The 24,091-nt window shown below is 66.3% G+C and overlaps 4 protein-coding genes across 5 annotated transcripts; 3 read left to right on the top strand and 1 right to left on the bottom strand.

The window, feature by feature from the left end:
* The first annotated feature begins 784 nt into the window (after positions 1 to 784).
* On the top strand, positions 785 to 8,286 carry AMPD2 (adenosine monophosphate deaminase 2). The gene is given in 19 exon segments (XM_064471777.1): positions 785 to 924; positions 2,751 to 2,881; positions 3,103 to 3,233; positions 3,540 to 3,608; positions 4,220 to 4,331; positions 4,430 to 4,616; positions 4,709 to 4,850; positions 4,993 to 5,082; positions 5,351 to 5,480; positions 5,569 to 5,763; positions 5,950 to 6,081; positions 6,199 to 6,362; positions 6,472 to 6,598; positions 6,731 to 6,894; positions 6,986 to 7,106; positions 7,185 to 7,358; positions 7,587 to 7,697; positions 7,810 to 8,005; positions 8,008 to 8,286. Coding segments are annotated over 19 exon segments (2,628 nt in total). The 5' UTR covers positions 785 to 854; the 3' UTR covers positions 8,190 to 8,286.
* Positions 8,287 to 9,263: 977 nt separating this feature from the next.
* LOC135316854 (glutathione S-transferase 2) lies at positions 9,264 to 12,556 on the top strand. Of its 2 annotated transcripts, XM_064471778.1 has the most exons (8): positions 9,264 to 9,373; positions 9,509 to 9,584; positions 9,992 to 10,056; positions 10,146 to 10,227; positions 10,311 to 10,411; positions 10,650 to 10,745; positions 10,818 to 10,928; positions 12,379 to 12,556. In XM_064471778.1, exons 1-8 carry the CDS (start codon positions 9,338 to 9,340, stop codon positions 12,472 to 12,474), a joined length of 663 nt encoding a protein of 220 aa, XP_064327848.1. In that variant the 5' UTR covers positions 9,264 to 9,337; the 3' UTR covers positions 12,475 to 12,556. The 2 variants fall into 2 exon arrangements, with proteins under 2 accessions (XP_064327848.1, XP_064327849.1); XM_064471779.1 differs by lacking the exon at positions 10,650 to 10,745.
* A 1,089-nt stretch (positions 12,557 to 13,645) lies between these two features.
* LOC135316855 (glutathione S-transferase Mu 1-like) lies at positions 13,646 to 16,130 on the top strand. Its single transcript, XM_064471781.1, has 8 exons — positions 13,646 to 13,726; positions 14,095 to 14,170; positions 14,278 to 14,342; positions 14,432 to 14,513; positions 15,213 to 15,313; positions 15,483 to 15,578; positions 15,669 to 15,779; positions 15,903 to 16,130. The coding sequence occupies exons 1-8, from the start codon at positions 13,694 to 13,696 to the stop codon at positions 15,996 to 15,998; spliced, it is 660 nt and encodes a 219-aa protein (XP_064327851.1). The 5' UTR covers positions 13,646 to 13,693; the 3' UTR covers positions 15,999 to 16,130.
* Positions 16,131 to 16,894: 764 nt separating this feature from the next.
* Positions 16,895 to 21,890, bottom strand: EPS8L3 (EPS8 signaling adaptor L3). The gene is made up of 17 exons (XM_064472455.1): positions 21,850 to 21,890; positions 21,667 to 21,737; positions 21,520 to 21,584; positions 21,249 to 21,404; positions 20,349 to 20,498; positions 20,190 to 20,266; positions 19,496 to 19,653; positions 19,320 to 19,393; positions 19,108 to 19,228; positions 18,964 to 19,028; positions 18,426 to 18,500; positions 18,146 to 18,333; positions 17,838 to 18,050; positions 17,649 to 17,745; positions 17,398 to 17,520; positions 17,219 to 17,298; positions 16,895 to 17,120 (listed from the first exon to the last, which is right to left on the bottom strand). The coding sequence occupies exons 1-17, from the start codon at positions 21,888 to 21,890 to the stop codon at positions 16,895 to 16,897; spliced, it is 1,980 nt and encodes a 659-aa protein (XP_064328525.1).
* Between the last annotated feature and the right edge of the window lie 2,201 nt (positions 21,891 to 24,091).

Raw genomic sequence — 24,091 nt, forward strand, 5'->3', positions numbered from 1 at the left:
GGGAGGGGGATGCCTGTGTTGGGGGTGAGGAAGCCCCTTGGGGAGGTTCAGTGCCCGGCTGGGGGGTACAGAGCTGCTGCTGGGGGGGTGTGGGACCCCAACCCTGATGGGGATGACGCCCTTCTTGGGAGGGGTGTGTGGGCGGCACCCTGTCTTGGAGGGGCAATGCTGTCTTGGAGGGGGGCACCCGGCTGTCGGTGGTGCTGCTGCCATTTTGGGGGGATCCAACACCATCTCTCGCGGGGGTGATACCCCCTCTTGGGGGGGGGGGGGTACGATGTCTGCCGGGGCTCAGCACCCGGGGAGGGGGGGCCAGCATCCATCTCGGGGCGACCCCCCCGCCCGCTCAGCGCCGCAGCAGGGCTGGTTGCTCCGACAGCCTTCCTCCTCCTCCTCCTCCTCCTCCTCCTCGCCCACATCCTCCTCCCGCCCCATCCTCTTCCTCGGCCCGGCTTCCGGCCGGGCTCCGTCGCCGGGGACTTTGGTCCAGCCCCGGGTTTCCTGCATCAATCATCAACCAGGGGAGGGAGCGGCAGCCATCGCTCGGCCCTGCCGCCCTGCTGCCGTAAGAGTCCCCGCCGGGGCCCCCGGGGGCCGCCGCCACCCCCGGCCCCGCCACCGCCACCAACCCCGCCACCGCCACCGCCACCAACCCCGCCACCGCCGCCAGCCCCGCCACCGCCACCCCCGACCCCGCCAGCCCCGCCACCGCCACCCCCGACCCCGCCACCGCCACCAACCCCGCCACCGCCACCCCCGGCCCCGCCAGCCCCGCCACCGCCACCCCCGGCCCCGCCACCGCCACCCCCGCCACCAGCATCGCCAGCCCCGCCGCCGCCGCCCCAGGAGACGCCATGTCCTCGGCCGCCCCGGCCAACTACCCCTTCAAGAAGCGGGGCAGCCTGCAGGCCCCCAGCCCCGCAGGTGAGCCCCCCCCCAAACGCCGCTGCCACATCTGGGGCTGACACCCCCCGCCACATCCCCACACCACCACCCCCCCCACCCCCCGGCAGGGTCCCGGCAGCCCACGGGGTGGTCCGGGCCACTGGTCACGCCAAGCCCGGGGGGGGGGTGATGCTGCGGTGGGGGGTGGGGGGGGCTGTCCGTGTTTGGGGGTGGGAAGGTGCTTGAGGGTGCTTTGGGGGCGGCGTGCCCATCACCGTGGCGGCTGGGCTGCTCAGCAGCCCCTCCAGCCGCTGGAGGCTGAGGGGTGCGGGCGGTGTTGGGGTGTCCTGTGCGCGCCCCCCCACCTCCGGCAGCGCGGGGCGGGGGGGCCTCTGCGGCGGAGCGGTGACGCAGCGGGTGGTGTGTGCCGGCGAGGAGGAGGAGGAGGAGGGGAGAGGAAGCACTGGGGGTGTGGGACGCGGGGTGGTGGGACCCCGCGGGTGGATCGGGGTGCTGGTGTTCGGGGGGGGGGGGTGGGGGTGGCTTCACGTGTCATCCCGTGGGTGGTCTCGGCTGGGGGTCGCGTGGCGCTGGGTGCTCGCGGGGCTCCGGTGGCACGGGGTGATGGTGGCACTGGGTGGGCGATGTGGCACCTTGGGGTTGGCACCCGGCTGGTGCCGCTCGTGGGGGAGGGGCTCGGGGTGCTGTCACCCACGCGTGGCACAGGGTGACAGGTGTGTCACGGGGCACCCTGGTTGTCACCGTGCATCAGCCATGCCCTGGGTGACGCACTGCTGACATCCCAGGTGACACCGGTGCCACCCCCTGCCCTGGGTGACACGGGCACCGCTGCCGGCGAGGGTGGGCACCCACGGCGGGTGGGCACCCACAGGTACCTCCGTGGTGGGGAAACTGAGGCAGGGGAGGCGGTGGCTCTGGCTCAAACGCTCTCGCACGCGCGTGTGCACGGGTCGTGCCTCAGTTTCCCCACCCCGATTTCAGCGATGAGCGGGAGGGGTGGGGGGTGGGGGCTGGTCCCCAGCCACCCTCATTCCAGTTTGGATGATGTGCACTTTGGGGGCAAATGCGGTGGGGTGCCCGTTGGAGGCGGGGGGGGCAGGATGCCTGGGTTTGCCCCCCAAGCTCTGCTGGGGCAGGGGGCGGCTCTTAACTGGTGGCCCCAGTTTAACCAGTGGGGCCTGATTTCCAGTGCCTCTCCCCTGATCTATGACAGACACGGGTCCTGGGGGTGCAGAGGAGGGTGCTGGCACCCAAGGGGGTCCCCTGCCGTTGGGTGTGTGGTGGTGGGGTGTCTGGGCAGCCCCCCCCAGCCTGGCAGCCTCAGCACAGGCTGGAGCTGGGAATGCTCTGGGGCAGGGGGTGTCAGGGCAGTGGGGCTTTTTTGCTGGGGGCAGGGGGGGTGGGGGGTGTTGCCTCCCCTTCCTCCCAGTTTTGGGGTGCCCCTGCTGTGGTGGTGCCTTTTGCGCTGGATTGGGAGGGGACAGAGGGGCGGGGAAGGGGGGGCAGATGGAGCAGCCCTGCTGAGAAAAGGGGAGGGAGGGGGGGTGTGATGGGGGGACCCCAGTCTCCTGCCCCCCAGAGCCCCGTGTTCACTAACGCTGCTGGCTCATTACACGCCCCTGGTGAAGCCAGCAGCCCCCTCAGGGCACCGAGGGGGGGCAGGGAGGGGGGGTCCCTCCTGCACTTGAGCTGCCTTAGTTTCCCCATTACTACTTCAGGGACCAGGATCCCAGTTCATCCCAGTTTGAGAGGGGAGGTGGGGCTGTGGGGGGACTGATTAACCCCTCCCTGCCGGGGTGGGTGTCCGGGACCCCCCCCAGCTCACGCTGTACCTGTGTCTGCAGAGCTGCGGGGTGGGCCGGGCTCCCGGCCCCTGCAGTCGGCACGTTCCCTGCCCGGGACCCCCCATTGCCTGAAGCATTTCCCCGTCGACCTGCGCACCTCCATGGACGGTAAATACAAGGAGATCGCGGAGGTGGGTCCCGTGCACTGAGTTTGCCAGGTCTCAGCGGGGTATGGGGGGGGATCTCACCTCCATCCTTCCCCCTCCCATCCTCTCCCACCCACCACCCCAACCCCTGCTCCCCCGCCCCCAGCCTTTCCAGCTCAGCCAGGGAGGGAACCCCCGCGGCTGTTCCCCTCCCAGCCCTGCGGGCTGAGACCGCGCACAGCTCATGACAGGGACGATCCGGGCAGGAGCTGTTCTGCCGCTCGCTGGCCGAGAGCGAAATGCGGACGGCGCCCTACGAGTTCCCGGAGGAGAGCCCCATCGAGCAGCTGGAGGAGCGACGGCAGCGCCTTGAACGCCAGATCAGCCAGGACGTCAAGTAAGCGGGAAGGGGGGGGGTCGTGTCCCCCACTATGGGACGGGGTCTCCGCGTGGGGACGGGCCACCACCACCCACCCTGGGTGCCCCGGGGGGGCTGTCGGTCCTCTGTGCCAGCTCTGTGTCCTCTCTCCCGTGGGTGTTGCACTTGGTGTCCCAGTTTTAATTTATTTTTTTCTGGTTTCTGTGTGTTTTTTGTTGTTTTTGGCATTAACGGGGTGTTTTCTCTCCCCGGCCCCTCTCTCCCCACCCCCCCTTGTCCTGGCTGTCCCCCACCCCCACCCCGCCGCCGCCTGCTTGTCCCCAGACTTGAGCCCGACATTTTGCTCAGAGCCAAACAGGACTTCTTGAAAATTGACAGTGCCGCGGACTTACAGTGAGTGTCCGGCTCGGTGCCACCGGCCAGGGACACGGGGCGGGGTATTGGGACACCCCCCACCCCGGACCCGCTCTGACCTGGCCTCCCCCCACTGCTCCCCCAAACACAGAGCCGAAAGGTCCCAACCTGGCCACTCTCGCTGGCACTGAAGGGGTTAATGCACCCGGTGTGGGGGGGGGGTGTTTAGGGGTGGGGGGGTTTGGGGTGAGCTGAGGGGGGTCCCATCCTGGCCCTGTCACCCCCGGCACGGGGGTCCGGCGCTGCCTTTCCTCCTCCCTCCTGTCTCCGCTTGGGAGTTGTCTCTGTCACGAGTTATTTCGTTCTCTGTCCTCTCCCCCCCCCCCCCCCCCAACTTTTCGTTGTGCTCGTGTGGGCCTGGGGGATGTGTCTGGGGTGGGGGGGTGATGCCACCACCCACGGGGACATGGGGGGGGCACCCAAACCTGGTGGTGGCATCCCTGGGGACAACGTCGCCTTCCTGCCACCCTGGGGGCTCGAGGCAGTCCCCGGGGCGGGCACTGGTGCTGCCCCCGGGGGGGGACGACATGGGGACGGGGGCTGGGGGTAAGCCGTGTCCTCGTCTCACCAGCCGCCGTCTGCACCCACAGGCTCTTCAAGGAGCAGAGCGAGGACCTGGTGGACCATGTCCCCAAGGAGCGGGAGGCGCTGCTGGAGCGGGAGTTCCAGCGGGTCACCATCTCCGGGGAGGAGAAGTGTGGGGTGAGCCTCCCCCCCGCCACCCACCGGGGCCGGGTTGGGGTCTTCAGGGTGTCAACCCCCACCTTGGGGTTGGTCTGTTTTGGTGTCCCCTCGCCCAGGTGCCCTTCACGGACCTTCTGGATGCGGCCAAGAGCGTGGTGAAGGCGTTGTTCTTACGGGAGAAGTACATGGGGTTGTCGCTGCAGAGCTTCTGCAAAACCACCGCGCGGTACCTGCAGGAGCTCTCCGAGAAACCCCTGGAGACTCGCGGCTACGAGGAGGTGCCCGAGACCCCCGTGGCCGCTGGTGAGCGCGGGGTGGTGGGCTTCTTGCGCTGGGAGGGGCTTTGAGAGAGCCACGCGATGATGCATGTCTCGTTGGGTGTCTCCTGGCCACAGATGCCCCCGTGCACCCCCCATTTGCGGAGCAGCACCCCTACGAGACGTGGGACCCCCAGACCATGCCGGCTGATCTGGGCTTTGGGCTGAAGATGGTGGACGGCGTGGTGCACGTCTACACCAAGCAGGACCTCACCGACAAGTGAGTTGTGGGGCCAGGGTCGGGGGGCAGTCGCTCACTGGTGTGTTGAGTTTGCTGGGGGGCTGCGGTGGGTGGTGTGGGGGACAAGGGGAGTCTGCAGGACCCTGTCACCACATGTGACCCCCCCTCTGTCCCCCGCCAGGAGCACAGAGCTGGACCTGCCGTACCCCGACCTGCAGGAGTTCATTGCCGACATGAATTTCCTCATGGCCTTGATCATCAACGGGCCCATGTAAGGACAAGGGTCCCACCATGGGGGTGTCTTGGGGGGTTCTCACCATGGGAGCATCTTGGGGGTAGGGCAGAACCCTGGGGACAGCACCGGAGGACGTGGTGGTGGCTGTGACGCATGGTACTGGTGCAGCTCCCACGTCCTTGCGTCCGTCCTTGGTCCAAGAGTCCAGAGCCACATCCCCTCATCCTGGTGGGCACCAGCCTCTCGGGGCTGGATGTTCTCCCTGCTCTCCCCCAAACTGATGCCCCCTCCCCGCCTCGGGCAGCAAATCCTTCTGCTACCGCCGGCTGCAGTACCTGAGCTCCAAGTTCCAGATGCACGTGCTGCTCAACGAGATGAAGGAGCTGGCGGCCCAGAAGAAGGTGCCCCACCGCGACTTCTACAACATCCGCAAGGTACCCGCCGGCTCATGGTGGGGGGTCCTGGCTTGTCGGGGGAGCGCTTGGAGGCTCTCAGGGCTGAGCATCACCTCCGGCCGTGCAGGTGGACACCCACATCCACGCCTCGTCCTGCATGAACCAGAAGCATCTCCTGCGCTTCATCAAGAGGGCCATGAAGAAGCACCTGGATGAAATCGTCCATGTGGAGAAGGGCAAGGAGCAGACGCTCAAAGAGGTCTTCGAGACGATGAACCTCACCGCCTACGACCTGAGCGTGGACACGCTGGATGTCCACGCGGTACGGGAGACGCCCCCAGATCCTGGAGATGAACGGGGCTCCCAGCCCACCGCTGGCTGGGGTGGGGGATCTTCTACAGGGGTTGTCCCGGGGTAGCGTGAGGGGTGCCAGGGGCTCTGGATAGGGATGTTGTGGTGGCTCTGGGGTGACAAGGGGTCTCAGCTCACGTCTGCGTCCGCCTGCCAGGACCGCAACACCTTCCACCGCTTCGACAAGTTCAACGCCAAGTACAACCCCATCGGCGAGTCCATCCTGCGGGAGATCTTCATTAAGACGGACAACCGCGTCTCGGGGAAGTACTTTGCCCACATCATCAAGGTGAGCGGCCCTGACGGGTGACCCTCCGCATCTCCCTCCCTCTGATGCCTGTGGTGGCAATGCCACCCACGTCCTCCTTCCTGGTGGCCAGGGGTGACGCTTGCCCCTCCCCGGCAGGAGGTGATGTCTGACCTGGAGGAGAGCAAGTACCAAAACGCCGAGCTGCGGCTCTCCATCTACGGCCGCTCCCGGGACGAGTGGGACAAGCTGGCCCGCTGGGCCGTCAACCACCGCGTCCACTCCAACAACGTCCGCTGGCTCGTGCAGGTGCCCCGGCTCTTGTGAGTAACGGGGGGGCAGAAACCCTCAACGGGGTTGACCAAAGACACCCCACTGATGGCTGGGGTGGGGTGGGACACCCGTCTCTGAGCGGGGTCTGTCCCTCTGCAGTGATGTCTACCGGACGAAGAAGCAGTTGGCCAACTTCCAGGAGATGCTGGAGAACATCTTCCTGCCCCTCTACGAGGCCACCATCCACCCTGCCCAACACCCGGAGCTGCACCTCTTCCTGGAGCACGTGAGCACCGCGTCCTGCTCCTGGGAGGGGGGATGGGGACACCAGTGACCGCCGCACCGCCCAGCTTGAGGGCTGGGGCAGATCTCCTGGTGGAGGGGTGACCATCCCCGCCCGGGGCTGTCTCTCCTGCAGGTGGATGGCTTTGACAGTGTGGATGATGAATCCAAACCAGAGCATCACATCTTCAACCTGGACAGCCCCTTGCCGGGCAACTGGGTGGAGGAGGACAACCCACCCTACTCCTACTACCTGTACTACATGTATGCCAACATGACGGTACTCAACCACCTCCGACGGTAAGGACATCCCAGGGCCCCCGGCACCTCCACCTGTACTGGGGGAGGTCTCAGGGGGGGTCAGATGATGATGGTCGCCCCCATGTCGCAGGAAGCGAGGCTTCCACACCTTCGTCCTGCGCCCGCACTGTGGCGAGGCCGGCCCCATCCATCACCTCGTCTCGGGCTTCATGGTCTCGGAAAACATCTCCCATGGCTTGCTGCTCCGCAAGGTGAGCGGGGGTGGGGGTGCCCATGGGGGCTGGGCGCGCGGCTGGGACCCCCCTTCACCCCGCTGTCCCCCCGCCCAGGCCCCCGTCCTGCAGTACCTCTACTACCTGGCGCAGATCGGCATCGCCATGTCCCCGCTGAGCAACAACAGCCTCTTCCTCAGCTACCACCGCAACCCCCTGCCCGAGTACCTCTCGCGGGGGCTCATGGTCTCCCTCTCCACCGACGACCCCCTCCAGTTCCACTTCACCAAGGTGAGCAGTTTGGGATGACGGGGGTCACGGGCCACTGACCCCCCAAAAATGACTACGCGCCAGCCAAGCCACAGCGATGGGACAGGGTTGGTGGTGGCCAGGAGCAAGGCAAAGCCACTGGGCTCCAGAGGATGACGATGGTCCAGGGAGGGTGGGAGAAGCTGGGGGCCCCTGTCCCCTCTGGGGGGTGACCCACAGGTGGGTGCTGAGGCTGTCCCCCCTCCCCAGGAGCCATTGATGGAGGAGTACAGCATTGCCACCCAGGTCTGGAAGCTCAGCTCCTGTGACATGTGCGAGCTGGCCCGCAACAGCGTCCTGATGAGCGGCTTCTCCCACAAGGTAACGTGTCCCCGATCCCACCGGGACCCCCGAGCACCTGGCAGCAGGTCCCGCCGGCAGCACCCAAAGGTGGAAGGCAGCTCTGGGAGCGTCTCCTTGCTCTTCTCCCCAGGTGAAGAGCTACTGGCTGGGTCCCCACTACCTGAAGGAGGGTCCGGAGGGCAACGACATCCGTCGCACCAACGTCCCCGACATCCGCGTGAGCTACCGCTTCGAGACGCTGTGCCAGGAGCTGACCCTCATCACGCAGGCGGTGCAGACTGAGGAGCTGGAGACCATCCAGGAGGAGGACGCTCTCACCATCACCTCCACCCTGGGCACCCACTGACTCCCCCCCCAGGCTCTTGTCCCCGGCTCCCACTGGGACCCCTCTGTCACCCTGCATCCCGCCAGGGCTTCGCTGCCGTCCCCCTCCTGCTACCTCCCGCCCTCGGAAGAGGATGCTCCCCACTGTGGTCCCAGCGCCCCGCCGGTGCCACGGCAGGGGGTTAGGGTTTGCTGGGTTCTCTCCGTTTCTTTTTTTTTTTTTCTTTTGTCTTTTTGTTGTTGTTGTTGTTGTTTTTTTTAAAACTGGTCTCTCCTAGCTGGGTTGGGACGTGCCGGGCTCGGTGGCATGGGGACGAGGCTACAGGAGGTGACAACGGGTGCAGGCACTGCCAGGGGCGTCCTGGCTTCGCCTCCTGGGCTCGGGGCACAGCGACAGGTTGGGGAACATCAGTGCTGGGTGTGGGGACGTTGTGGGGGGTCCCAGCCCAGCAGCAGGGTCCGGGTCCTGGTGCTTTTTAATTGCCTGCCCTTCTCTCCGTCCGCGTTCTTGCCCTGCTGCGGGGATGTGGGACAAGCCAAGCAGCCCCCCACGGACACACACCGGGGCTCTCTGCACCCCGCAGGCTCCTCTTACACCCTCCCGCAGGGGTGCCGCATCGGTGGGGACAGGGGGTGCTGGCTAAAAGGGGATGGGGCCGGGTGGAGAGTGCTCCATCCTCCTCGTCACTGCAGGGAGGAAGGCAAAGGGACTGGGGTGATGTGTGTCCCTGTCCCCCACGCTCCCAGGAGCTGTCTGTGGCCCGGATCGGGCCAGGTGGGGCTTCTCCCTTCCCGGTGGGCCATTACACCATCCCTGTGTCCCCCCCACCCCGGTCCTGCCTCCCCCGTGGTCTGGAGCTGGTGGCTGACGCTCCCAGGAAAATGTGATGGCGACTACAGGAAAAAAAAAGAAGAAAAAGTTAAAAAAAACCCCACAAAAACAAAAAAAAAAAAAAGCAAACAACCCAGCATGAAAAATAAAGTATTTAAGTAAAATACTTCAATTGAAGTGTGGTGGGGGGGTAGGAATTGTGGCCCCAGGGGGAAACTGAGGCAGCAGGAGTGCCCACAGACCCCCGCCGTAGCTGGTGTTCCCCCCCTCCCCCCCCCATGGCTTGGCTTTGGGGATGGGGGGGGTCCCCAGCATGGCGGGGGTGCCGGGGGCCGGATCGTGAGCGGTGGGTGGCAGCCACAGCGCTGGCCTTGGGCCGGCGGGCCACCCTGGCACCCTGCCTGGGTCCGGTCACGCGAGCGGGGAGGGGAAGGGGGAGGGTGCTGGGGGGGGCTCAGCCCCTCCGTCCCCGTCTGCGCTCCCGCAGAAGCTGGGTGCCACCATGGTGGTCACGCTGGGGTACTGGGACATCCGTGGGGTGAGTGGGGGGGTGGCAATGCCTCGCTGGGGGGGATGGTGGGTGGGTCCTGCAGTGTGTGGGGGGGTTCTGGCTGGGTGGGGAGCACGGGGGCATGTTGGTGGGTGCCTAAAGGTGGGTGCTGTATCCCCCCAGCTGGCCCACGCCATCCGGCTGCTCCTGGAGTACACGGAGACCCCCTATGAGGAGAGGCAGTACCGCCCCGGCCCAGGTGAGGGGGGCAAGAGGGGTGCTTCCTTCCCCCCCATGTGTGTCACCCCCCCCCCCCCAGATCCTTGTCACCCCAGTTCGTGCCGCATCCGAAACCAGCCGAAGGGGGAGAAACTCCCCGTTTTGCAGGGCGAAAGCGCAGCCTGTCCTCTTGCCCCCCCCCCCCCCTCCTGCCAGGTCTGGAGGGGGGAACCTCTGCTCCCCCCTCCCCCCCCGCCCTGGACCTTGGCCTCCGCTCAATGTCCTTCATCTGCCCAGGGAGGGTGCGGGGGGGGGGGCACAGGTGGCTGCTCCTTGGCCAGAGTGGGGATCCCACCCACCCCCTGTGAATTTGCCGTGGGTGCCATGAGCAGGGTCGGGGGCTCCAGGGGAGCCCCCTCCCCATCTCTCTGCCCCCCTGCCCCCCAGCCCCTGACTTCGACCCAAGCGACTGGACCAACGAGAAGGAGAAACTGGGCCTTGACTTCCCCAATGTAGGTGATGGATGGGGAATGGAGAGGGGGCGTGGGGAGTGGGTTGGGGGCGTCCCGGGGCTGACCCCCCCACTGGAATCCCCCCCCAGCTCCCCTACCTCATCGACGGCCCCACCAAGCTGACGCAGAGCAACGCCATCCTGCGCTACATCGCCCGCAAGCACAACATGGGTGAGCGATGGGAGCGGGGGTCACAGCACCAAGGGGGGGGGGGGTCCCCGGGGCGGGGGGGCTGACGTCTCCCCATCGCGCAGGCGGTGAAACGGAGGAGGAGATGCTCCGCGTGGACATGCTGGAGAACCAGATCATGGATTTGCGTATGAGCTTTGTCCGGCTGTGCTACAACCCTGACTTCGTGAGTAACCCCATGGGGGGGGACACAGGGGGACAGACCCCCCCACACACACCGGGGGTCTTGTCCCCAACCCTGCTGGGGCCACGGGGACAAGGAGAGTCCAGGCACCAACAGCATGGAGTGTGCCTTGGGGTGCACCCCTTGCCTAGCTGCAGTCAGGGGGTGATGCCCCTGGGTGCTCAGGAGGTTTCGGGGGGGGAAGACCCCACCCCAGCTCTGCCCCCCTCCCTTGGTGTAGGAGAAGCTGAAGCCAGCCTACCTGGAGCAGCTGCCGGGGAAGCTGCGGGAGCTGTCGCGGTTCCTGGGCTCCCGGCCGTGGTTTGCAGGGGATAAGGTAGGTTGGGGGTGCTGGGGGTTTTGGGGGGCGTCCCGGTGAGGGCTGACCCCCCTGTCACACCCCCCACAGCTCACCTTTGTGGACTTTGTGGCGTACGATGTGCTGGACCAGCACCGCATGTTCGTCCCCACGTGCCCGGAGCTGCAGGGCAACCTGGGCCGGTTCCTGCAGCGCTTTGAGGTGAGCGGGCCCGCGTGGGGACACCCTGGCGTCACCAGCCCTGTCCCCAGCACCCTGGTGTCCCTGTTCCCCTCCCTGACACCCCAGTGTTGCCATCCCCATCCTCATCCTCTAATGCCCAGTGTCCCCGTCCCCAACACCCCGGTGCCCCCATCCCTATCACCCTGGTGTCCCCATCTCCGTCGCCATTCCCGACACCCCAGCGTCCCCCATTGCTGTCCCCAGCACCCCAGTGTCCCTGCTCCATCCTGGATGCCCCGGTGACCTCATCCCTGTCCCCAATATCCTGGTGCCCCCATCCCAACACCCTGGTGTTTCTACCTCCATCCCCAACATCCCTATGACCCTGTCCCCATCCCTGACACCCTGGCACCTCCGTCCCCATCCCTGACACTCTGGTCCCCCCATTCCCATCCCCAACACCCCTGTTTTCCCTTCCCCACCCCTGACACGCTGGTGTCCCCATCCCTGACACCCCAATATCCCTGTCCCCGACACCCCAGTGTCCCAATCCCTGTCCCCATCCCTGACACCCCAGTGTCCCTGTCGCCATCCCTGACACCCCGGTGTCCTCATCCCTGTCCCCATCCCTGACACCCCGGTGTCCCTGTCCCCATCCCTGACACCCCAGTGTCCCTGTCCCCATCCCTGACAGCCCAGTGTCCCCGTGCCTGTCCCCATCCCTGACACCCCGGTATCCCTGTCGCCATCCCTGACACCCCAGTGTCCCTATCCCTGTCCCCATCCCTGACACCCCAGTGTCCCCATCCCTGTCACCCCAGTGTCCCCGTCCCTGTCCCCATCCCTGACACCCCAGTGTCCCCGTGCCTGTCCCCATCCCTGACACCCCAGTGTCCCTGTCCCCATCCCTGACACCCAGTGTCCCCATCCCTGTCCCCATCCCTGACAGCCCAGTGTCCCCATCCCTGTCACCCCAGTGTCCCCGTCCCTGTCCCCATCCCTGACACCCCAGTGTCCCCGTGCCTGTCCCCATCCCTGACACCCCGGTGTCCCTGTTGCTGTCCCTGACACCCCAGCGTCCCTGTCCCCATCCCTGACACCCCGGTGTCCCCGTCCCTGTCCCCATCCCTGTCACCCGAGTGTCCCCGTGCCTGTCCCCATCCCTGACACCCCGGTGTCCCCGTCCCTGTCCCCATCCCTGACACCCCAGTGTCCCCGTGCCTGTCCCCATCCCTGACACCCCGGTGTCCCTGTCCCTGTCCCCATCCCTGACACCCCAGTGTCCCCGTGCCTGTCCCCATCCCTGACACCCCAGTGTCCCCGTGCCTGTCCCCATCCCTGACACCCCGGTGTCCCTGTCCCTGTCCCCATCCCTGACACCCCAGTGTCCCCGTGCCTGTCCCCATCCCTGACACCCCGGTGTCCCCGTGCCTGTCCCCATCCCTGACACCCCAGTGTCCCCGTGCCTGTCCCCATCCCCATCCCACAGGCGCTGGAGAAGATCTCTGCCTACATGCGGTCGGGGCGCTTCATGAAGACCCCCATTTTCTGGCGCACAGCAAAGTGGTGCAACACCAAGGAGTGAGGGGGGGTCCCCCATGCCCCCCCCCCCAGCCTCACCCCCCAGCACAATAAATCGGGGGGGTCTTCCCCCTTGTCCGGCTGCAGCGTGGGGTGCATCAAGCTGCTGTGGGCCCATGGGGACCCCCCATTTTGGGGGAGCAACTCCTGCAGGGATAATGGGAGAGGGCTATTGGACCCTCCTGCACCCCTGGATGGGGGGAAGCCATTTCCCCACGCCCCCCTCAGGATAAGGGGGACCCCAGTGGAGATGGTGGGGTCCAAGGGGGACCCCATGCCTCCCCAGGTTAAAGATACCCACATGCAGCTTAGGGGGGTGAAAGGGGAGACCCCCATGCAGCTTGAGGGGGTGTCACCCATGCCCCCAGGACAAGGGGGTCCCTATGCAGAGTGGTGGACCTATGCTCCCCAAAACCAGGGGGACCCCTGTTCAGTCTGGGGGGCTGCAAGGGAGAACTCACACCCCCCCCGTCCCCCCCAAGATAAAGGGAACCACATAAAGCTTGGGGGGGTGCAAAGGAGGCCCCATGACCCCCCACAATAAGGGGAACCCCCACACACACTGGGGGGTCAATTTGGGGCCGATGCCTCTCCCAGGACTAGGGGACCCCAACACAGACTGGGGGAGCTGAAGGGAGAACCTATGCACCCCATCCCCCCCAGGATAAAGGGACCCCCATGCAGCCTGGGTGACGATGGGGGGATAATCATGCACCCCCTGGGTAAGGGGGACCCCCCATGCAGAGCCCCCAGAATAAAGGGAACTCCCACACACACTGTGGGGCCCCAGGGGGGGCCATATGCACCTTGGATGGGGTGCAAGGGGGGGTGTCCCGTCTCCTCCAGAATAAGAGGGCTCCCATACAGACTGGGGGGGGGCATGCGTGCTCCCCAAAGAAGGGGGGGATCCCCGTGGTGGGGAGAATGCAAAGGCGGGGAAACCCCTGAGCCCCCCAGGATAAGGGGGATCCCCATGGAGCTTTGGGGGGTCGCAGAGCCCCCAGGATAAGGAGCACCCCAATGCAAAGAGTGGAGCCCCATAACCCCACCCTGCATGTGGAGGGGTGCTGGTTGCAAAGGGGCTCTCCTCTCCAGCCTCATCCAGGCCCGTATCCCTTTAAATCCCCATTTAAGCCCCGCCCCCGGGGAAGGGGCGGGGCGAGGCCTCCGGGGCGGGGGGGGCGGCCGGGGGGGGAGGGGCACAGCGATCGGCACGCGCGGCCATGGCGGTCTTGGGCTACTGGGACATCCGCGGCGTGAGTGGGCTGGGGGGGGGCCTCGACCCCGCCCGGGGGGGCCCTTCTCCTGGGGGTGCAGCGAGGGACGCCCCTTCCCCCCCCCCCCAGATCTGCATGGGGGTCCCCCTGCAATTGGGGGGTGCTGCGGGGGTCCCCTCAGTCTCGTGGGGGGGGCCGCGGGGGGCTCCCTGCACGTGGGGGTGGGGTGGGGGCGCCCCCATTGCTCTTGGGGGCTCCCGGTGTGTTGGGGGGACCCCTATGACTGCGGGGGGGGGGATGGGTGTACTAGGGGGGTGCGCGGCTCGCCCTCCTCCGTGCCTCAGTTTCCCTATGGCAGGGTTGGGGGGGATTTTGGGGGGGTCTCACTGATCCCTGCCCCCCCCCAGCTCGCCCACGCCATCCGCCTGCTCCTGGAGTACACCGAGACCCCCTACGAGGACAAGCTCTACAGCTGCGGGGAAGGTGAGGGGGGGCCCGGGCGGGGGTCCCACACCACCCTCAAGCTCTGTGGCTATTGGAGGGGGGGACACACACCGCCTCACCCAACACCCCCCCCCCCCTCTTTCCAGCTCCCGACTACGACAAGAGCCAATGGATCAACGAGAAGGAGAAGCTGGGGCTGGATTTCCCCAACGTAGGTGGTCTCGAGCCCGGGCGTGGTTATGGGGGGGGTGCCCTGGTGGCCCCGCCCCCCGGTGACCCCACGCCTTGGTGTCCCCCCAGCTCCCTTACTTCATTGACGGCAGCACCAAGCTGACGCAGAGCAACGCCATCATGCGCTACATCGCCCGCAAGCACAAGATGTGTGAGCGCTGGCTGGGGCTCGGGGGTGGGCTGGGGCTGGGGTTATCTGGGGTTGGGGCTATTTGGAGTTGGGGTTGGTTGGGGTTGAAGTTGGGTTGGGCTTGGAGTTATTTAAGCTTAGTCTTGGAGTTAGGTTGGGTTTGGGCTTGGGGCTGGAGTTGGGCTAGGGTTGGGCTTGGAGTTATTTGGGTTTGGGGTTATTTGGGCTTGGAGTTATTTGGGGCAGGAGTTGGGTTGGGGTTGGGGTTGGAGTTGGACTAGAGTTGGGCTTGGAGTTATTTGGGGTGGGAGTTGGGGTTGGGGTTGGAGTTGGACTAGAGTTGGGCTTGGAGTTATTTGGGGTTGGAGTTGGGTTGGGGTTGGGGTTGGAGTTGGACTAGAATTGGGCTTGGAGTTATTTGGGGTGGGAGTTGGGGTTGGGGTTGGAGTTGGACTAGAATTGGGCTTGGAGTTATTTGGGGTGGGAGTTGGGTTGGGGTTGGGGTTGGAGTTGGACTAGAATTGGGCTTGGAGTTATTTGGGGTGGGAGTTGGGGTTGGGGTTGGAGTTGGACTAGAATTGGGCTTGGAGTTATTTGGCATACGAGTTGGGTTGGGGTTGGGGTTGGGCTTGGAGTTATTTGGGGTTGGAGTTGGGTTGGGGTTGGGGTTAGGCTGGGCTGGGGGGCCGCCACGGTCCCTGACGTCTCCCTGTCCCGCAGGTGGTGAGACGGAGGAGGAGATCCTCCGCGTGGACATGCTGGAGAACCAGATCATGGATTTCCGCATGAGCCTGGTGATGGTCTGCTACAACCCCGACTTCGTGAGTGTTGCTGTGCTGTGGGCTTGGGTGACCTTACCCGTGCCGGGGGCCTCCCTGGCCATGCCTTGGGTTGCATCAGCATCGGGGACCCCACGTGGGGAAGGTGGTGTCCCCTGGGGTGGGGGAAGCAGGGTGCCCAGCCTCACCCCTCCACCCCTTCCTCCTGCAGGAGAAGCTCAAGCCGGGCTACCTGGAGCAGCTCCCGGGGAAGCTGAAGCTCTTCTCCAACTTCTTGGGGGACAGAAAATGGTTTGCTGGGGAGAAGGTACAACCGGGACCCTGGAGAGGGGCTGTGGGGACTGGGGAGGGGGTTGTCCCCACGCTGGCCCTCACTGCGTCTCCTCCCTGTCCCCAGCTCACCTTCGTGGACTTCCTGATGTTCGACGTGCTGGAGCAGAACCGCATCTTCGAGCCCAAGTGCCTGGAGCCCTTCAAGAACCTCAAGGACTTCATGGACCGCTTTGGGGTGAGCTGGGTCACCCTGGGCATCGCCCTCCCACCCTGGGGAAGGACCCCAGCCCCCGAGGGTGCCCAGGGGTGCGGGTGGGCCCTGGTGGGACAGGTCCCTGATGCTCCCCTTGCCCTGCAGGCCCTGGAGAAGGTGGCTGCCTACATGAAGTCCAGCCGCTTCCTGAAGATGCCCATCAACAACAAGATGGCCAAGTGGGGAAACAAGAAGGAGTAGGGGCCCAGCATGGGGCGAGGGAAGCTGCGGGGTGGGGTCCTGACCTGACCCCCCCAGCACCCTCCGTTGTGGGGTGGGTGGGTGCCGCTGGCGTGAAGCCCCCCAACACAATAAAGTGCTTTAGATGTGGCACCCTGAGCCCCCCCGAGTGCTGCGGTGGGGCAGGGGGTGGCTGGGGGGGTGCGCTGGGCTTGCACCCCCAAGCAAGGGGGGGGGCATCCCTGCCGCAACAGGCATTGCCGCTGCCCCCAGACCCCCACTCTGTGCTGTCCCCGGGGTCCTCCTCACTCCCCAGGGAAAGGCGTCCTGGGCCCCCTCCCTTCTCATTAGCGCATTCCTGCCCGCTAACGAGGCAGCGCTGACGAAGGGGGGGGGGCTTGATGCCCTACCACCCCCCACCCCCCCCCCGCAGTGCGGAGCTGGGAGGGCTGGGGACAGCCCTGTCCCCTGGGGCCCTCCCTGCCCCACCTGGGGTTACCCACGGGTGACACGGGGACTGGGGTGCCCCTCCCACCCCGGCAGACCCCCGTGCTGTCACTCTTTTTATTTTCCGCAGCAGTCGCTTTACATTTTGTGGGGTACACACACATTTCACGGTGCCCGGACCCTCCGGGGGGGCTACCTGCCCCCCACTTTGCTGCGGGGGGTCCGGCAGCGCATCTGCCCCAGTGGGGTCCCCAAGAGCGCGTCGCTGGTGGCGTTGGGGGGGGCCTGTCCCATAAACCCCAAGCAGTGGCTCTCTGTCTTGGGGGGCCAAGTGGGATGGGGGGTATGGGGTTCCCCTGCGAGCCCCCCCCGGTCCTGCGGTACCCGGGGTGCTCCATCCTGGGAGGTGCATGGTGGGGACAGCGGGGGACGCGGTGCCAGCGTTGCCTTGGTGGCTCAGTCCCTGGGGCCTATCTGCAGAGAAGGGGAAGGGAGAGGGTTAGGGGGGAGCTGGTGGGGGAACCCCAGGGTGGGGAGGGGGCGCGGGGCTGGGGATCCCTCACCCCCAGGGATGTCTTGACGGAGGAGAGCTTGAAGAGGATTCGCCGCCACTCCTCGGGGCAGACGGCCCGCAGCTCCTCCGGGCTCATATGCAGCAGCTGGTGCCCCGTCAGCACCCCCAGGCACCGCACCGTGCTGCGGACAGACAGACGGACAGTAAGGGGTGAGCAGGGCTTGGACTCCCTCCCGAAATGGAGCCACACAGGTTGGGGGGGGCTCAAGGGTGCACCTACATCCGCGAGAAGCCCTTGTCCTTCAGCCAGGCTGTCACCTCCGCCGGTGAGGAGTTGGGGTGCAGTGTGGGGGGGCTGTCCTGGAGCTGGGGAGAAGGGGAGGGGACAGCAGGGTGGCCCCCTGCCACCCCCTCATGGCGGTGGGGGTGCAGGGAGGGGAGAGGAGAGGAGACACCGACCTGGCTGGCCCTGTGCCCCCCCTTGTGCCCCTGCTCCAGGGGCTCCAGGATGTTGCTGGGGATGTAGCCCTTCTGCCCCCAGCTGTCCTGCACCAGCCACCACTTATTCCGCTGGTCCAGCACCTACGGTGGGTGGCGACAAGGGGGCAGCCCTCTGCTGTCACCCCCTTCCAAGGCCCCCAGGAGGCAGGGTGGGGGTCCCTACTCCGTCCTCCCCAGGAGCACCCATGAGAGGGACCCCACATTTGTACCTGCAGCGTGTCCCCCATCATGACGCTCAGCTCCCGTGGGTTCCTTGCGTGAAACTCGTACAGGGCTCGCACCAGCCCCTGGGCAGGGAAGGGGGCCCTGGAGATGGGGTGGGGGGGGTCATGAGCACCCAAGTGGGGGCCGGATTCTGCCCCAGCCCTCAGCACCCATGGGGCAGCGGGAGCACTCACGCTTGGCCGGGGCTGTCCCTCCGGCTGGTGGCCGGCGACTGTGTGGGTAGCAGAGACACGGGCGGGTGTTGAGACCGAGTTGGGGAAACTGAGGCAGGCGGCGGGGCGTCCTGCCCCCAGCCGTGCCGTCCCTGCCCCGCCGGCGGTGGCAGCCACCCGTCCGAGAAGACAGGGACGTAGCTGGGCACCAGCTCGCTGTCAGGGTACTCTGCCCTGCAACAGGCAGGGACAAAGGCAAGGTGGGTGGTGGGACTCCCCCACGCCCCAGGCTGGACCCCTCCGTTCGTTCTGGGGGGGCTGGAGCCCACCTGGACTTGTTCCAGGCGGTGCCGAGGGCCTTCCAGGTGTTGTAGTCGTCCTGGTGCAGGGTCTTCTCCAGCAGCTCCACCGCCTCTGGCACCAGCAGTGGTGCCTCCACCGCCGGGGCCAGGCTGGTGTTGGGGCAGTGGTCCAGGACCTGCTCCAGGCAGGTGGTGATGGAGCAGCACCCCCATACCTGCCCCCCATGTTGGGGGTGTGTGTGAGGGCCGCTCCCTGCCCTGCTCATCCCCGGGTAAGGGGTTGGGACCTGCTTTTGGGGGCACTCACGAAGGAGAGGGCCACGAAGATGAGATGCAGCAGCACGGAGGGGTCTGGTTCCTGCACATGCCGGTGGGTCCTTCCCTGTGTGGAGGGGGGGAAAGGGTGTCCCCACACAGTCGCCCCATCCCCACACAGCCCCCCATGTCTCCACACCCCCCTGTCCCCACACAGTCCTCCCATCCCCACACCCCCATGTCCCCACGCAACTCCCCATCCCCACACAGCCCCCCCATCCCCACACACTCTTCTTCCCCATGCAGCCCCCCATCCCCACGCAGCCCCCCCATCCCCACACACTCTTCTTCCCCATGCAGCCCCCCATCCCCACGCAGCCCCCCCATCCCCACACACTCTTCTTCCCCATGCAGCCCCCCATCCCCACGCAGCTCCCCTGTCCCCACACACCTCCCCTGTCCCCACGCCCCCCTCCCCGACCCCACACCCCCCGTTCCCACGCAGCCCCCCGGCCCAGCAGCGGAGCGGGCAGGGACATGCCAGGGAGGCCCACGAACCACGAGGTCGCATCCAGCCCAGCGGGACCTACCACGAGGTTGAGGGCGTATTTCACCTTCTGGAAAAAGTCCATGTATTCATCCTTGGAAGGCAGATCTGGAGGAGCAGAGAGGGGGGGCTGGCACCGGGATGACCGCCCCCCTGAGACCCCTGGGGCACAGCCCTCCCTCACCACCTTTGTTCTTCATCTTCTTCTTCTTCTTCTTCTTCAGGTTGTTGGTGCTGACCAAACCCAGGGCTGTCTTCAGCCGGGCCACGAAGAGGTCCAAGTCGTTCAGCACATGGTTGAGGATCTCCTGTGGGAGCAGGATGGGACCCGGTGGGTGCTGGTGGGGAGGGCTGGGGTGTCCCCATCTGAGGTGGGGGTGGATGTGGGACGGGACTTACAACATCTCGGTCTGCGTTGGATGTGACCTGGCCCGGGGGGTTGGTCCATGGGGTCTGCTGGGTGTCCGGCAAGCCTGGTGACAGCAGAGGGTCCCAGCTCCGCTCCCCATCACCCCACTCCCACCCCCTGCTCCTGGGGAAACGGAGGCACGCTGCAAACCCCACCCGAGACTCACTGTAGTCCACGGAGGGCAGCTCATGCTGGGGGGGTGCGTGGAAGTCGGGCTCGGGGGCGTCTCCCCACTGCTCCGGGCCCGCGTAGGAACCCAGCAGGTACTGGGGGCGTGGGCGCCGCTGCATGTCCGGGCTGCTTCTGGGTGAGGGGGGTCTGAGCCTGGAGATGGGGTACAGGGTGGTGTGGGGGGCCTGCGTCCATGGGTATGCGGTAGGAGGGGGGTCTGAGCCCAAGGATGGGGTATGGGGGTCTGCGCCCGTGGGTATGGGGTGGGGGGGTAGGAGGGGAGGGTTGAGCCTGCAGATGGGGTATGTGGGGGACAAGACTGTGCCCAAGGGAACGAGGGGAGACTGAGCCCAGGGATGGGGTACAGGGGTGTGTGTGGGGGTCTGTGCCCATGGGGATGGGGTAGGAGGGGGGGATAAGCCAGGAGCTGAGGTACTGGGGCAAAAGGGGGGAGTCCACCCCCCAGGAGGGTGAGGGGAGATCTCCGCCAAGAGGCAGGAGGGGAGCAGGCAGAAGGGGGTCTGTGCCCACAGGGCCCTCCCTCTTTGGGGGACGTGGGGGCAGCGTGGGCTTATCCCCCACCCACAGGGAGACCCCCCACAGACCCACCACAACTTGAGGGGGGCAGACTTGGGGGACCAGGCCTGGCTGTCTCCAGGGAGGGGGCAAAGGACCACGTAGCCCCTTACCTGTGCCCATAGTGGCTCTTCTGCTCCTCCTTCGACCGCTTCACCAGCTTCTCCAGGCTGCTCCTCAGCGTCTCTGCCTGGCACAGACCCACCACCACCATCAACCCCCCTGATCCCGGGGTGCTGCCCCCCTCCCTCTTGCCCACCCTCGGGGCTCACCCCTGGTTGCTCGCACTGGAAGAGCAGGACGCTGGTCCCTGGGGGGCTCCGCTCCTGCACGCTGATGGCCAACACCGAGTTGTAGCTGCAGGTGTCCAGCGCGGCCGAGCACCCCTGCACGCTGCCCAGCGGGTAAGCCTCCAGCTCCTCCTGCCCGGGGGGAAAACGGGGTGCTCAGCCCCCCTCAGAATGGCTACTAGGGGTAAAGGGCTAAGGGGATGTAAGGGTTATAGGGGTGCTAGGGCATGGGGGGCTTGTAGGGTTGTGGGTGTGTAAGGGTTAAAGGGGGGTGGTGGGGTTATGGGGTGACATAGCCAGGGGATGCCAGACTTTTGGGGGTGCTGAGTCTAGGGGGGGTGGCTGGGGGTAAGGTTGTGGGTGCCAGCTTGTCAGGGTGCAAGGGTTGGGGGTGTAGCAGGGTTCATAGGGGCTGCCAGTGTTATAGGGGTGCAAGGGTTGCAGCTGGTGACAGGGCTAAGGTGGTGCCAAGCTTATAGGGGTGCAAAGGTGTGTGTGGGTACCAGGGTTATGGGGGTGCCATACCTGGTGCAATACCAGATCTGTGGGGATTTAGGGTCCAGGGTGGGTGTCGTGGACAAGGTGGGTGCTAGGGCTCGGGGTGCAGGGTGTCTGCCAGGGCTGGGGGTGTTGAAAGGCTGATGTGCATGCTCAAGAGAAGGGGAGTACCAGGATTAATGGGGTGCCATGGCTGGAGCGGGCGTTGGGGCCAAGAGGAGTGTGCAAGGGCCATTGCGGGGGGGATGCCAGGGTTATGGGGGTGCCAGAGCTGCAGGGGGTGCCACAGCTGGGGGAACATCAGATTCATAGGGGTGCTGGGTCTGGAGCAGGTACTGTGGCCGGGGAGTACCAGGCTTTGGGGGCTGCCGTGGTGGGGGGTACCTTGCTCTCCACATCCCTCAGCACCAATTCCTGGTCCTTGACTTGCAGGATGAGATCCTGCCCCCAGACCCGTCCTTGGGCCTCCAGCAACTTGAGGCGCGCCAGGCAGTCGTCGGTGCTGCGGATGTCCTTCTCCAGGCGCACTGTGAGCAGGTGCTGGAGGGGACGCGGCACCGGGGGTCACCGGGTGCCCTGTTGCCACCCCACGCTCTGCAAACTGCGGGCACCGTGGCAAGGTTAGGGTCCTTGGGGCACTTTGGGGGTCTCCTACCTCAACGTGGTGCTGGAAATTGCTCTGGGGCTTGAGGAGGTTCTGGCTGTAGTCCTTGCGCTGGTCTGCAGGGGCACGCGGGGTCAGGGGACAGGGACAGGTTGGGGATGGGAGCAGGGGGTGTTTTGGGGTGCAGCCCTCACTCACTGTAGATGCTTTTCCCGCTGGGGCGGGCGAAGCTGTTGGAACTTCGGAGCGGGGAGCTGTCGTATTCGCTCCTGGATGGACAGACGGGTGGACCTTTGTGCCCTGCAGCATGGTCCCCTCACCCCACCCAGCCCTCCTTGGGGTCCCCAGGGTGGGGACACCCCCACCCTGCTGGGTACTCACTGGTACGGGGGGTTGCTCCAGTGGCCAAAGGGGTCTCCCATCTTGCCAGGGCAGCGAGGGCGGCTCGATCCTGCTATGGGGTGTTGGACTGGGCACGGTCCCTGAGTCACCCCCCCGCGTGTCCCCAACCACCTGGGGGCCCTCCGATGCCACCCACCCCCCCTCGGACAGTGGCATCGCCCTGATCCCCAGCAGGACCCCCCCTGCCCAGCCATCCTGCCCCATCCCAGCCCCGCGGGATTCACCCAGCAGCCACAGCCAACCCCCACCGTGTCAGTAGATGGGGTCCCCGTCCTGGGGGTCACCGGGGGTGCCCCTGCTCACCCCAAGCCTGGTGCCGCTGCCTCGGCCGCCCGGGCTGGAAATGCGCAGCAGATGGTGGCACGGGCGGGGGTAAGGGCTTGACGTCGGCACCGCACCCGCCTGCTCTTTGCCCGATGGCGTCCGCTTCAAGGCGAGGCGGGGTGACAGGGAGGGGGGACAGCCACCCGGCACAGCCGCCGCCACCCTGCTCATCCTGGGCTGCCCACCCCGAGGCAGGGCTTGCTCCCCTCGGGGACACCCAGGTGGGGCTGCAGCCCGCAGCGGGCAGGGTGCCCCCCACCCCGAGGCCTGCCTGGTCCCCCCCCGCCGGGGCTGAGCCTCGGCAGCGTCCCACATGACAGCACCCAGCCCTCTCTCCCACAGACCTCTGCGCCCGTGCCCAGCGGGTAACCCCGGGCTCACCCCGAAACAGTCATCGCTGGGAAAGCCCTTTCAGGGTGGTTTGTGCCAAGGAAGGGCCCGGGTCCGCCATGTGGGTCCATGATTTGGGTTAAGGCTGGTGGCAGCAGAGTCACAGTCCCCCACACCATGGGGTCACCCCTGCCTCCTGCCCCTGGGTGTCCAGCCCTGCTCCATCCCGCAGGGTCCATCCCTTGGCACCCCCAGGAGAATCAGGGAGAGCTCCGGCCCCAGTTTGTCCCCCCACCTGGGGGTCACTGGGTGTCCATGGTGTGGTTGGGAGGAGGGGAGTGTCATGTCCATGGGACCACGATGACCAGCTGTCCCGCCTCCCCCGGCTCAGTGATGTGGGTTTTGGGCTCATTTTGGGCCTTTTGGCTTCTCTGATCCTGGTGCAGCCTGTGGAGGGAGGGGTGATGGGTCAGCTGGGCTGTGGCCACCATGTCTCAGGGGCATTGCTGGCTGTGTGGTGTCCCAGCCATGCCCCCCCAGCCCCGAAGGCTGGCACATCCCAGCTGACCCGCTCTCTCCCCATTTTCATTCCAGGTTTTTGGGCCAAACTGGTCCCACCATGGAGAGACCCCGGCACCCTGCACCCCGGAGTGTCACGCGGAGCAGGCAGTGTCACCCATTTGGGGGTCAAGGGCCGAGGAGTCAAGGCGGGGGGGGGGGGGGAGGGGGGAGGGGGCTGGGAAGCGCCCCAGGGAGCGGGGAGGGGGTGTAGGGCTGTGGGTCGTGCCCCAGTGTCCCCGTGTCAGGGAAGAACATGGCGCAGTGCCCAGCTGCTGCCACCAGGGGGCGGCACGTCCCCACGCCAGCCCTGCCCCCAGATGTGCAGCCCCCGCTTAGATCGGGCCCCAGATGTGCAGGGTCCCAGATGTGCCCGGTGCCACCCCGGGTTCGGATGGCCCCAACGGGGTCCCTGGCGCTGGGGACACTCAGGTGACACTTCTCGGGGTGGGGGACACAAGCAGCTGCCTTCTCTGTGGTATCACAGTCCCTGTGGGAGGTTTGGGGTTACAGCCCCCCAGTAGCTCAGCATCCCCCAGTAGATATACTGCTGTGGAAAGGAATTGGGGGGGTGGGCTCCCTGACATGGTCCCCCTGTACCCGCCTCCCTCCTCCTTAGGGACCGGGGACCCTGCCTGGAGGGGGGCTTGAGGTTTGGGTGTCAAAGGGGGGAGATCTTTTGGGATATGGGCCAAAATGCCCCCCCAAACCCTCCCCCGAGGGCCCTATCCTGCTCCTGGAGGGGATTTAAATGGTGTTTGGGATCTGTTTAGGATCATGGGTGATGGGTGGATGGAAGGTGCTTGTCCCTGTGGTGCTCCCCAGCTCCCCCAGTACCACCCACCAGCCAGTGCTGGGCCACACTGGGCTGCAGTGCCACCACAGTACCCCTCAGGGAGCTAGTCCACCCCTTACTGAGAGCCATGGGGCCAGGGAACTGGGGTACCACAGTATCCCCAGCTCTGCCGGCTCCCCGCACCGCCCAGGGCCGCCGGACGCCTGGGTCCTT

This window comes from Phalacrocorax carbo, chromosome 23 (assembly GCF_963921805.1).
Source record: "Phalacrocorax carbo chromosome 23, bPhaCar2.1, whole genome shotgun sequence".
NCBI lineage: Eukaryota > Metazoa > Chordata > Aves > Suliformes > Phalacrocoracidae > Phalacrocorax > Phalacrocorax carbo.

Coding starts and splice junctions, on each gene's coding strand:
- LOC135316854 (XM_064471778.1), top strand. CDS start 9,338: ATGGTGGTCACGCTGGGGTACTGGGACATCCGTGGG. Junction 10,228..10,310: donor CGCCCGCAAGCACAACATGG/GTGAGCGATGGG, acceptor CCCATCGCGCAG/GCGGTGAAACGGAGGAGGAG. Junction 10,412..10,649: donor TGTGCTACAACCCTGACTTC/GTGAGTAACCCC, acceptor CCCTTGGTGTAG/GAGAAGCTGAAGCCAGCCTA.
- LOC135316855 (XM_064471781.1), top strand. CDS start 13,694: ATGGCGGTCTTGGGCTACTGGGACATCCGCGGC. Junction 13,727..14,094: donor GCTACTGGGACATCCGCGGC/GTGAGTGGGCTG, acceptor GCCCCCCCCCAG/CTCGCCCACGCCATCCGCCT. Junction 14,343..14,431: donor TGGGGCTGGATTTCCCCAAC/GTAGGTGGTCTC, acceptor GTGTCCCCCCAG/CTCCCTTACTTCATTGACGG.
- EPS8L3 (XM_064472455.1), bottom strand. CDS start 21,890: ATGGGAGACCCCTTTGGCCACTGGAGCAACCCCCCGTACCA. Junction 20,499..21,248: donor TGAGGGATGTGGAGAGCAAG/GTACCCCCCACC, acceptor CCCCCCGGGCAG/GAGGAGCTGGAGGCTTACCC. Junction 17,521..17,648: donor TGATGGGGGACACGCTGCAG/GTACAAATGTGG, acceptor CACCCACCGTAG/GTGCTGGACCAGCGGAATAA.